Source organism: Phascolarctos cinereus, unplaced genomic scaffold (genome assembly GCF_003287225.1).
Source record: "Phascolarctos cinereus isolate Bilbo 61053 unplaced genomic scaffold, phaCin_HiC Scaffold_726;HRSCAF=1367, whole genome shotgun sequence".
NCBI lineage: Eukaryota > Metazoa > Chordata > Mammalia > Diprotodontia > Phascolarctidae > Phascolarctos > Phascolarctos cinereus.
The window spans coordinates 146,705,437-146,717,583 of record NW_027556098.1 but is presented as its reverse complement, the minus strand read 5'-3'; the positions used below and the strand labels follow the sequence as shown (position 1 = coordinate 146,717,583).

Below are 12,147 nucleotides of genomic sequence, written 5' to 3'. Positions count from 1 at the left end.
AGAGAGAGATGGAGAAATAGTCTCTGACAGAGAGATGCGATGAAGGCAAACAAAGCAGAGAAAGTAGACTGAAAAATAGTTTGAGTCAGCTCTCCTCTCTTTTTCTCTCTCTTACCTTAGGGATAGCCCTCTTGTGCCCTCTCACTAATTGTTATTCATCTGATTGTCCCATCACTCCTTAGGTTCTGGCTGTTACTCTCCAGGTGGAGAAGAGAAGAATTGAGGTGTGGAGGGTAAGCAGGGTGAGTTTTCTGCTTTGGAAACATTATCGAAGTCATAGCCACTGGTTCGAAAAGCAAACTATTGCTCCTATGGTCATTGGAAGAAACAGCCAAAGGCTTACTTTTGGTCTTTTTGCTAGACAAGAACTGTTCTGGGGTCTGTGCTAGGCCAGACTTGGCAGAATTGGACAGAAAACCCTCTTCCCTACACACTCACACCCACACATACACACACACACACAATTCCAGCAGCCTGGGGGTGGTGGGGTGGGGAAGAAAGTTGAGTTTCCACTGGAAAACAGAGACCTTTGCCTACAAAGGGACCTTGGATCAATACTGTTTGGACTTAGATAGCAGTCTGTTTCCTCCTGGGCAGAGGAAGATTTAAGTTTATGGTTCAATTCATCTTTAAAAGAAAAAGAAAATGAGGGAAATTTTGATGGTACTTTCTGATATTTATTTCAGTGCAGCCTCAGACTTTAATTCACATACGGTTTGCTAAGCCAGCCCCATAAATCATAGAAATCAATTCCTTTTATAGTTATTATTACTTTTCCTAAAGGGGGAAGCAAGGAAGTAGTCTGATCAGTGAGGAAGGGTCTGGATGGGAACTGGAACTGAAGGTAGAGACAACAAGGATATCCTTCTGGGTCCCAGTTTCAGATTCAAAGCCAATTTTCTAGAACAGAAGAAAGACAGAAAGAAACTGAACACAGAGCTGGAGAAGACATACATAGTCCACACATTGGACTGAATAAAGAGACTTTTGGATTCTGGCCTTGGGATCTGCCACTAACATGATGTGTGAGCATAAACACATTTAGCCCTCAGTTTCCTGATCTGTGTAATAGAAAGAAAAATAATTTCTCAATCTATTTCTACAGTGGAAGAATGAGAATAAATAAATGGATGGAAAAGCACTTAGAACAAAAATACAAAATAGTGACATATTCAATTCATCTTGATTACACAATAAATGATTACTGCTCTCTTTTCTTTCCCTCCGTATCCTCAACTAGGTTGAGAATAGGAGGGATTAATTGGAAGAGAGATCCTGTCTACTCTGATCAGAGGATGACAAGGAATGGGGCAGTGTGTTTCTCTTACCTCCAATACACACAAACACATATACATATACACATAATATACATACATATATACATACATGAACACAAACACATACACACACACACACACACACACACACACACACACACACCCCTTGCCTGAGACCTAGCCAAATTTAGTCTCTTCTTGTTGGGAAACAAGCAGCAAGCGAGAGAAAAAAAGGAAGATGCTATGAAACAAGTGACCTTCTCTAATTTTCTCCCATATAGACTGATCAGCCAAAGGAAACTTTAACCTGAGCAATTTTCCACTGATGCCACCCTTTGTCCTCTCTTTTTCCTTGAATTCTAAAATGAGAAGAGGCCTCAGAGTAAGATGGGAGGGGCAGCTAGGTGGTGCAGTGAATAAAGCACTGGCCCTGGAGTCAGGAGGACCTGAATTCACATATGGCCCGAGACACTTGACACTTAACTAGCTGTGTGACCCTGGGCAAGTCACTTAACCCTATTGCCTAGCCAAAACAAAAACAAAAACCACAGTAAGGTGGGAGTGGGAAACCTTTTTTGTGTAAATTGTGCCAACTCTTGTCCCTTCTCCTTATTCTTACTTAGTTTAACTCTCTAAAATCTATCCCTATCTCCTCCCACCTCTCCCTCTGTCTCTGTCTTTCTCTGTCTCTCTCTCTGTCTCTCTCCCTTTCTACACAGACACACACACACACACACACACACACACACACACACACATTATTCTGACTTCATCCAAGCTGGGGAAGAGGGAGCTGCTAGATTCTATCTGAATCCCTCATGCCCTCCCCCCCCAGCTTGTTATGAATATTTAGTGAAGTGAATTAAACTGAATTAGCACTCCTTGGTAGATTTGTAGTAATGGGGTTGGATAAATCAGAAAGAAAACCTCAATCTCCTCAAACTTGGAGGAGCTGATCAGCCCATAGACTCCATTGCCCTTTTGGAAACAGTTATGCCAAACAAATGCCAGTAAGCCAGCATAAGCCGCCATTCCTGTGGAGGTATCTCATCTGAACTATTCCAGGATTTTTATCCTCCTCATTCCATCTCAACCCGAGATTGGAAAAGCTCAGATGGAGGCTGAGAAGAGAAAGGGTGAAGTAATTGACTGAAATAATGTTTGCAGCTGATGTGGGAATTTGGATAGATCCTTCCCCTTCATTGCCTTTGAACCCAGATCCTGGGAAATTGATGACATTTTTGGTTACTGAGATTTTGGAAGGCTAGTCCTCACCTGGGTTCAAAAGGGAAAATAATCTCAACCTAAATGGAAAGAAACTTAGAGGGTTGGAAAACAACCAGTCAACTTAACCTCAGTTGATGTTAATAATCACAGGGTAGGTCAAAGTAGTAATAAAATAAAATGAATCCAAAGAAAGAAATCATTATGACCCACTCTTACAGCACGCACTCAAGCACAGGGGCACACACACACACACACACACACACACACACACACACACACAACACACACCAGTGAGGGCGGATGAGGTAGAGATGTAGAAGCAAAGACCAGAGACTCATTTTATGTTTTTGTTTTTTACATTCCCAGAGAAAATACCCCAGCAACAAATAGACACAACCACTCACAGATGAAAGAAACAAGCAATCATTCAGGTTTCTGTCTTCCGCCCCTCCACCCCAATTTTCTAGAGACATAAGAAGCAACCTGATGTTCTTCCCTGGTTCCTTCTTCTGGGGGATTTGGGGAAAATTGAAAGAGGGGCAATGGAGACAGAGCACTGAGACCTGGTGTGTTCTGGCACGTCTCCCATCCCCGTAAGACAAGAATGCTTATTATGGGTGTGGTTGTTTTTTATTGTTTGGAGTCTTGCTATGTGTTTTACTATTAAAAATATTATTACAGTACTATTATAATAAACTCGCATCAGAATCTCCTTAGTTAGGGGCAGTCGAGCAGACACTGACAACCTTAATAGTGCTAACAGTAACATAAGACAGTGGCTGTGAATATTCCAGACTAATGAAGCCTTTGAACCTAGTTCTCTTGAAGCGAGATAGAGCGCTGATCAGGTTAGACTGAAACTAGTGATGGGTTCGTTCCCTTCCTCATACCCTAAATCACACACACCACACACACACACACACACACACACACACACACACACACACAGTGCCCAGACTGAATCGTTTTCTCGCAAACGAAAACCTGTGTGAATAAAAGCAGAAAAGTCTGTCGAGCGGGTAGAGGGATGGGGGCAGAAAAGGACCATTCTTTACTAAGACGCTGCTAAGCAACCGGCTGCCGAGTAAAGATCATTTTCAGAAGGGATCCCCGTCACACCCCGCCCCCATTCCTAGCAGGGAGACCCTCTTCCACCCTCTGGCTTAAGGAAACACATATTAAAGAGAGACGGGGTTGAGGGCGCTGCGAGCATAGCTTCCCGGGTCGGGTCCACGTGCCAGTCTGGGCAAAGCCCCTGTCAACCCACTGGGTACACCCTCAGAAGAAAAAGTGCTCTGTTACTGGTATTTTCCCCCATTCCTGATTTTCCTTCCCTTTCTTTCCAATGATGGGCATTTGTTTCCCTGTGAGATCTGAGATCCCTTGAATTTCGTGGCCCCGAGACGGAAGTCCCATTTCTCTAGAGACTGCTTTGGCCTAGAATCACCCTGTGGAGTAGATAACTAGCTTCCCATTTGCCGCCTACCGCATGCCTACTCCCGAAGTATGGAAAGATAGGAAACTAGGGAATGAAGCTGCTTTGGTCACACTCTGCCCGCCATCCGCCCTTTCCAGAAACGCCAGTCCGGCACGAATGGCCAGTCAGATGAAGTCAACCAGCCCAAGCCCGACTACGGCGGTCGGGCAAAGGCCCCGAAGAGAAGGAACGACGCGGGCTTGTGAACACAGTGTACACTTTATTTCAGACTACAGGTTTCTGAACATAATAAAATCTTTGGCTTGTAGCGGCGGTTCAGTCTCGCAGTCTGTGGGGTAGAAACAGGTCTCAGAAAAAAAAAAAGGGTGGGCAGAGGGAAGGAAGAAAAGGAAGAAAGAATGAGGAAGGTGGGAGAGACTAAAGGAGAGACACACGCCACACACACACACACACACACACACACACACACACACACACAAAGAAAAGTCCGAGATAGGCAGAGACAGTGATGCAGTGAAGAGAGGTGGAGGGGTGGGAGGAGAGGGAGGACCAAGAAGCGACCACATTCAAAAGAAAAACGGAACGCAAACGAAACAGGGGGAAAACGGAGGGATCAAATAATAATAATTATTATAATAATTATAACAATAATAATAATAAAGGAGATTAATAAAATGTCCAGCAAATAGAGATCGCTACACATATTTTTTCCTTACCTGAAATTAAATATATACAAGGTCGTAAGCTGTTTGGCTATATAGAGATTTAAGTGTTCGCATTTTCGTCCCTTATACTATTAATAGAGAATAGATCTGATTTCGATAGCACCTGTCCGAGTCTCTCTTTTAAAAAAAAATTTCTTTCAACATGACTTGCCGTTCGAAGTCTTTCCCCCCCTTCTCTTTTGTTTATTATTTTCTTCCCTGGAAAAAAAAATCTTTTGAGCCGGAGGAGGGGAACGAGGAGAGGGTGGGGATGAGAGGGTGTCAGGAGCCAGCGTGAAGCAGGGGGTGGGGGTGGGGGAGAGGGAGAAAGGGGAAGTGGCTACTCGCTCTCCTCTTTGTCCTGTACCGTGGTTGTGGAATGGTTGTAAAGTCCCTGGGCCATGAGGTGCAGAGCCAGGCCATTCTTAATGCCTGTGGCCTTCTTGATCTTGGCCCGTTTGTTCTGGAACCAGATTTTGATCTGGGACTCGTTGAGGCTGAGCTCCTGGGCCAGGGTCTGCCGGCGTTGCTCGGTGATGTAGCGGTTCGCCTGGAACTCCGCCTTGAGTCTCTGTAGCTGCTCTGCGGTGAATGCCGTCCGCGGCCGCTTGTCTTCCTTCTCGTTCTTCTTCTTCTTTAGTTTCCTGGTGCGGGGACCTACATGTGAGGGAGACAAGCCGGGGAGGGTAAGGCAAAGGGGGGAGGGAGAGAGAAGACAGAAACAGGGGAAAAGGGAAGAAAATGGGGGGGGGAAGGTGGAAAGGCAGCTGTGTGAATTGTATCAGTGAAAGGGGGTGTTCTTGTATCATAGTTCTTGGTTACTAAAGCCCCTTCTGTTTTCGAAGTTTCCCCTCCCTTTCATCCATAGCATCCCGACCCCACTCCCAATTCAAGAAGCAGTCTTCCCTGGCCCAAACCAATTGTCCCTTATTACTAACTCTTATCTTCTTTCTGATGGGTAGTAAAGAGTGAGAAAGAAAAAAATGGCCGACAGCTACAGGACCCCCACAATTTCAATCTAGATCAAAGGAGGGGAAGAGGAAGCTTGTAGGATTTGGGGGAGAGAGGAGAGCCAAAGGCATTCACCTGATAATAAGATTCGAACTGGCCAGGCCCCAGGCAACCCAGAGACCAGAGAAGCAGCAGATTATCTCAGGAAGAAAGAAATTAGTAGGAACGAAATCTGGGCCCCCGCCCAGCTTTCTTTCCTTCTGCTCCCTTCTTCTCCCCACAGGGAAACCCAAGATCGGCCTGTGGAAGCAGATTCTGGGACCAGCCATTCCCATCATGACAATGAGGAAGGGGATAAAGCAGCTGGGAGAGGAGCTGGCACCCCAGCCGATTCACTTTGTGTGTCTCCCTAACCCTCCGCTTCACCACTCCTTTATCTTCCGAGATCTTAGGTCCCGGTTCCACTGAGGCTGAGAAAATAAATGCTAGTAGAAACCACTTCAAACCAATACCCGCTGTCCTTTACCAAGACAGCATCATTATTGCCACCCCTTCCCCCACCTCGGGCCTCCCAATCCAGAGAAACCCACTCCACCCCCGCATCAGAAGAAAAGCAAAGAGATCGAGAAAATTAAGCCCGCGGGGTCAAGGCCTCCTGAGAAGAACCAAGAAATAGACTGCTCTCCCCTGGCCCCCGCCCTTAGTAGTCTTTCTTTCTGCCACAAGCTTCACTCTAACCCCGACCTGGTTGGGTTCAAGCGCCCCAGGCCCGCTTCCTTTCCGTTATTTTCTGTGAGACCCTGGGGAATGCCAGACCCTGCCGCATAAAGAGAGGAAGTTCGATGCCTTCTGTTACAGACAAGTTTCTGCGCCTCCAACTGAAGTGAGGCCAGACCCGGGGGCTGTGGGAAATATATTGACTGCAAGGGCACTCTACACCCAGAACAGCTGGAGGAGCCACGGTTCCGGCTAAGGTTAGTGGGGTACCGATAAACTCAGCATGATCAACAGTGAACCTTTGCAAGCGCCCTCAATCAGTAACCCTACCGCTTTCTCTTCCCAAATCACCACTCCTTGTTGGAAAAGGATACCTGCCTCTATCCAGACGGCCGCGTTGCTAACAGCCTCTAGCAATTTCGAAATTCATCGACTTTGCATATTTTTATGTTTTAAGGCCTCTACCATTTATTTCATGAATTGTAAAAACAAAACAAACAAAAAACCCCAAACCAACCAACAAAAGAAACAAAATGTAACGAAATGAAAAAAAAAGGAAACACAAGGAAATTGGAATTGGAACTGAAATTTTTAGCCCCTCTGCCATTTTCAAGATAAAGCATCCCCTGGATATTTCCTTCCCTGACCAGATATTTCTGGACCAAAAAGCAAATGAGAGAGGGGCAACAGGAAGGGGACAAAAGCTTCTACATATAATTCAGGGCTTCATCCCAGAGGCCAAGGACATAGGCATAGGGCCAGAACCGACGGATCCCGTGGACCCTAGTTGTTATATTCTGCAAGCCCGCTGAGTCTTTGGCACACCTGTTGGTCCTCTGACAGTCGGTAGAACACAGGGAATTAGGATAGAGAACTACGGGGCTACACAAATAGACAGACAGATAGAGATTGAGATCACTCATCTGTCAGTTGGCTTATCCTTCTACCTGATCCATGTTTCAGTACACCTACATCCTAGTCCTTTTTTTTTTTAACTGATATTTGATTCTCCAGGATTCTTGCAATAGAGGATGGAAAGGTTAGAAATGGAGATTTTGAGAAGGGATAAATAGTGGGGGCTGAAGTCTCCCGGCCTTTCCGTGTAAGAAGCCAGATAACCAAATCGTTGCTATTTATAAAAACGCTAAAGCCTTGGGGAGGTACTACAGTGAGAGTGTCACCATGTAGAGAAACAGGCCACATCGATCTGCTTCTGCTAGAAGGGAATATAAACAGGGAAGCTTTGAATAAACTCTAGTCCCCGATTAGTAGATGGAGTAGGGGTATGAACCCCACATAAACCGCACAACTTTTGATGGTTACAGTCAGGGCCTAGGGAATCTGGAGCCTGGTAGCCAGGACACTCTTAGGTGTAGGTTGGAGACTGGAGAGAAGCCCGACATCTTCCTCTAAGATATTCCATTCTCCTCATCCGAGAGAAAGAGGACACAGTATCACAATATCAGAGTGCTAGGTTAAGCTCGAGCCCCTTTGATAGGATCTTGGAGTTCAACCTTCCTGGTTGGAAATCTAGGTGATCGCGAATTGATTTTTTTCCTTCCGGGTGGAGACCGGACTCCCAATGTCAACTTCCCATTACAAACCAAAAGGTAAGTCTCCATTCTCTCTAGCAGAATCCTGGGATCCAGAAAGTTACAGGGGATACAACAGGGCCTGTAGCCCTAAAACTCCAGATGCCAAGGGCAAAGACGCTGACCTAGACAAGATAGAAGAACCCCAATGAGGAAGGAGAAGGCATTTATATTTCTTCTGGTAATGGGAAGAGAGAGGAGACGATCATAGCCAGAGAGGCCTAGACCCCTGTCTGTGTCTGAGACTGGGTTTATAGTGGTGCATGTGTATGGACACACTGAGCACAGGCAATAAAATCGTTTCTCCCCAGCCAGCCCTAGCAGCCGACCTGACAGCTCAATCACTCTATCCATCAGGCGAGTCAATCAAAGCGGCTTTTCGGAGGTTCAGGGAGACGGACGTGTCAATAGCGGGGGGATCGAGATGGCTGGGGCTGATAGCGGCCTATCGATTGGCTCTGCAGCCCAAGAAATTCGGGACAGAACTGAAGGGAGAGATGAAGAGAGAAGAAAACGGAAATGGGGAGCTGGGAGACTCCCGGATACCTTCATAGAGTTCGTAGCTCCGACCCCACGAAATAGTCTTCGTCCCTAAACTCTACCTCTTTCCTCAGCCCAGGCTGGGCTTGACTGGGGTGGAATTTGGGAACAGAGCAGGTGTGAGTTCCTTCTTCTCTCCCCATTAAGACTGAAAGGGAACTAGGGGGCTAAGGGTTGAGAGACCCAATGTCGGACGCTAAGGAAACAACCGAGGAGCAGCCCAGTGAAGTAGGAGACACATCCATGGAAAGCACGCTAAGGTCGCTGTGCCACCAAAGAAAAAAAGGAGCTTTGGAGTGGGAGGAAAAAACCTCAAAACAATCACGAGCCGTGGGTGTTCTGTCCCGGCTGAGATAAAAGGAAAAGGGGATAACGGGAAAAGAGGGTTTTGAGAGCCGAGTTTCACAGGCAAACAGCAATGCAAGCAGCGAGACTCAGAAGCTGGCCTTCCGGCCTGCTCAAGCTTCTCTTTCTTTCGATCTTCTCACTGTCCTATAGATTGTCCCTCTCCATCTTCTTCTAAAAGATAAGATTCATCTCCTGGACAGTCTTAACTCCTACTTTCTCCTACCAGCCCAGGGGATCCTTGTGATTCCTTTCTGATATTATTCTACAAAAGCACCTTGTTTCTTTGCCCCACGACAGGGCCTCTCCTTCCCGTACCCGAGGAAAAAAATTCTCATTCTCTCTCTCTCTCTCTCTCTCTCTCTCTCTCTCTCTCTCTCTCTCTCTCTCTCTCACACACACACACACACACACACACACACACACACACACACACACTTTCTCTGTCTCATATCAGTATTGCAGAATATTGGTAATGTGTATAAATTCTAATGCACACATTTCTATAATGGCAGCCTATCTTCTTGTCGATATAAAACCGAACTCTCTAGCCTAGGACTTCCCATCTTCATCAAACAAAAGTCCTTAGCCACCCCCAGAAAAAGGAAAAAAAAAAAGAAATTATGAATAATACTTTAAAGCGTTAGGAATTCAATAGCGAATCTTCCCTGGTGCCCAAATCCAACTGTTCCAGAACTTCAGGCTGGGCAAGAGATGGAGGCATCGCAGAAAAGGGGGAACAAATAAAATATTCGAGGAGAAGTGGAAGGAAGAGGAACAGAGAAAGGAATAGCATAGGTTGGGGGAGAAGGGGAAGGAAAATGCATCATTATTTTGGTTTCTAAGAACTCTTGGCGGGGGTGGGGGTGGGGAATGTCACTGGTGATCCTAGAGGGACAGGGGAATGAGGACTCACTTCAAAGGGTGTACTCACCAGAAGATGGGCGATCTGAATAACGCGTACAGTAGACCCAAGCTGGCCATACTAGCGGCTGCTGCGAGTCAGTTTTAACCACTGGCCCACCGTTGGCCGAGCCCATGAGTAGAATAGCCGGGTTCCCATGTTCCCCGTATTTAGCGCCAGTTGCTCCAGGACTCCCCCCGCTGCCTTCCGAAGGCTTGGACGCAGCGGCTGCAGCAGCTGCCGCCGCCGCCACAGCCGCGGCCGCGGCAGCAGCAGCAGCAGCCGCCGCCGCTGGGTTGGCTTTGGAAGCGGCGGCGGCTGGGGCCGGCGCAGAGCCGTCGGGCGTCACACAGTTCGCATCTGCGGGGCAGAGAAGTGAAGCCGGGTTGGCCGGCCGCGTGCCCAGAGAATTGGCCGGGTCTCTACCTGCGGCTGTCTGGCCTCTGTCTCGCTCTGCCCGGCCTCCTCCTCCTCCTGCACCACCACCGCCACCAGCACCAGCACTACCGCCACCTCCTCCTCCTCCCGCTCCGACCAAGAGCTGCTGCTGTTGCTGCTGCTCCTTCTTGCAACCAAAGTCTGGCCTTAGGATGTTGTCTATGAAAAAGTTGGTGGTGCGGTGCTGCTGGGGCGGCGGCGGCGGCGGCGGTGGCGGTGGGGGCGGCTGGTGAGGAGGTGCTGGCATCGGCTGGGGCGGCGGCGGGGGCTGGTGGTGATTGTGGTGGTGGTGGTGGTGGTGGTGGTGATGGTGATGGGGTAGGGGCTGGAGGCAGGGTGCTGCAGGAGACGAGGGAGCTTGCTGCGGGGACACTGGCACGCTGTCTCCATCGCTGCCGCTGCTGCTGCTCCCGCTGCTGCTGCTGCTGCTGCTGCTGCTGCTGCTGTTGCTGCTGCTGCTGCTGCTGCTGCTGTTGCTGCTGCTGCTGCTGCCGCTGCTGCTGCTGTGGCTCGCAGTGCCTATGGTGGAGTCGCGCTGACTGTTATGCTCCGGCTGCTGCTCTTCCATACTCAGCCGCCCCGCCGCCCCGGACGCGGCTTCCTTCCCCCTCCCCCCCGCTTCGCTCTCCACCCCACTTTGCCAGTGGCCGGTGGGGGTGCGGGGAGGAAAGAAGGAGAGGAAGGAAGAGAAGGAGAAAAAGAGGAGGAGAAGGAAAAGGAGAAGAAAAAGAAGGGGAAAAAGATCAGAAGCTTGTCTCGAATCTCTCTTTTACCGAGCAGATCTGTTTTCCTCTCTACTTTGCAGATATCCAAAAATGAAGACACTTCGCTATTTCTTTTTGCAACCAGATTCAGTTTTTGTTGTTGTTGATTTTTTTTAAGGAAGGAAAGCCACACCAGGAGGAGCTCCCCCAAATAAAATATTTTTTCTTAAAGGAAAAAAAAAAACAAACGAGTCCTTAAAATCTAGCCATCTTCCTAAGCAATAGTGAGGGGTTTGACTTCCCCAAGTGTCATGCTCAGCTTTGCCCACAGCTCGAGGTTGGCAGCGCCTTTAATCGCCTTTGCTTTTTTTGCAGGGAGAGAGTGCCTCCACCACCGCGCCTGGGCTTTTTTTTTTCTTTTCCTTTTTTTTTTTTTTCAAATCTCTGACAGCTCCGATCTTTGCACAAACTCTCTCTCTAAAAAAAAAAATCACCCAGGCACACTTTTTGCATTCAAACCGGAAGCACGTGAGTCTGGGCCGCACGTGTGAGGGGCCAATAGCGAACAGTGACTCTCGCTGACACCCGTGACGCAGGCCAATGAGTGGGCTTGGAACTTTGCGGATAAATAATCCTTGGGGTTGGAGCGGGGAGAGGAGGAGTCGCCGGGTAGCCTGGCGCGTACATTCTTGACTCTGCTCTTCTTCCACCCCCCACTCTTCACCACTACCACCCCCACCCAAAAGTTCCCCTTCTTCCTATGCCCGGCCCCCACCTCTTCCCTGCCTCTTCCCCCCAAATGTGTATTTGTGAGGCGGTGTCATTTGTGATGTAGGCAAATATGAAATTAACTCCATAAAAACTTGTTCAAGTCATACAGAGTAGGCTTACGGGTCCGTATTCAGCAGGCCGGGCAAGGTCTGAGGGGAGAAGATTTTTGTCCCTTCCTCCCTCCGAGGAGATTGAGAAGTTGTCATTTTACTGGCGTGGACATGAGTGATAATGATGGTGACAATACTGGTTACGAAGGTGATAAGAAATTTGCTCTCTGCTGTTATTAAACGGGGGTTTAATTTGATACAGATTTAAAGATTGATCTCCTTTCTTTTTCTTAATCGATCCAAGGGAACTATCAGGGGCAAGGTAGCAGGACGAGTTTAGGCAGTTCATGCCTGTAATGTCGCATGGTTTCTGGGTCTGATAAGCATCCCTCAGTCTTCTTGCTGTCGTCCCTTTTCCTTCATTTAGTCGAGTTTTTTACTTAACTGTTTCAAATTCTCCTGTGGCCAGACATCTCAGGTACTAGGGTG

The 12,147-nt window shown here is 47.9% G+C and overlaps 1 protein-coding gene across 1 annotated transcript; it reads right to left on the bottom strand.

The window, feature by feature from the left end:
- Positions 1-4,247: 4,247 nt before the first annotated feature.
- Positions 4,248-10,701, bottom strand: EN1 (engrailed homeobox 1). Its single transcript, XM_020972926.2, has 2 exons — positions 9,726-10,701; positions 4,248-5,303 (listed from the first exon to the last, which is right to left on the bottom strand). The coding sequence occupies exons 1-2, from the start codon at positions 10,699-10,701 to the stop codon at positions 4,987-4,989; spliced, it is 1,293 nt and encodes a 430-aa protein (XP_020828585.1). The 3' UTR covers positions 4,248-4,986.
- Positions 10,702-12,147: the final 1,446 nt, after the last annotated feature.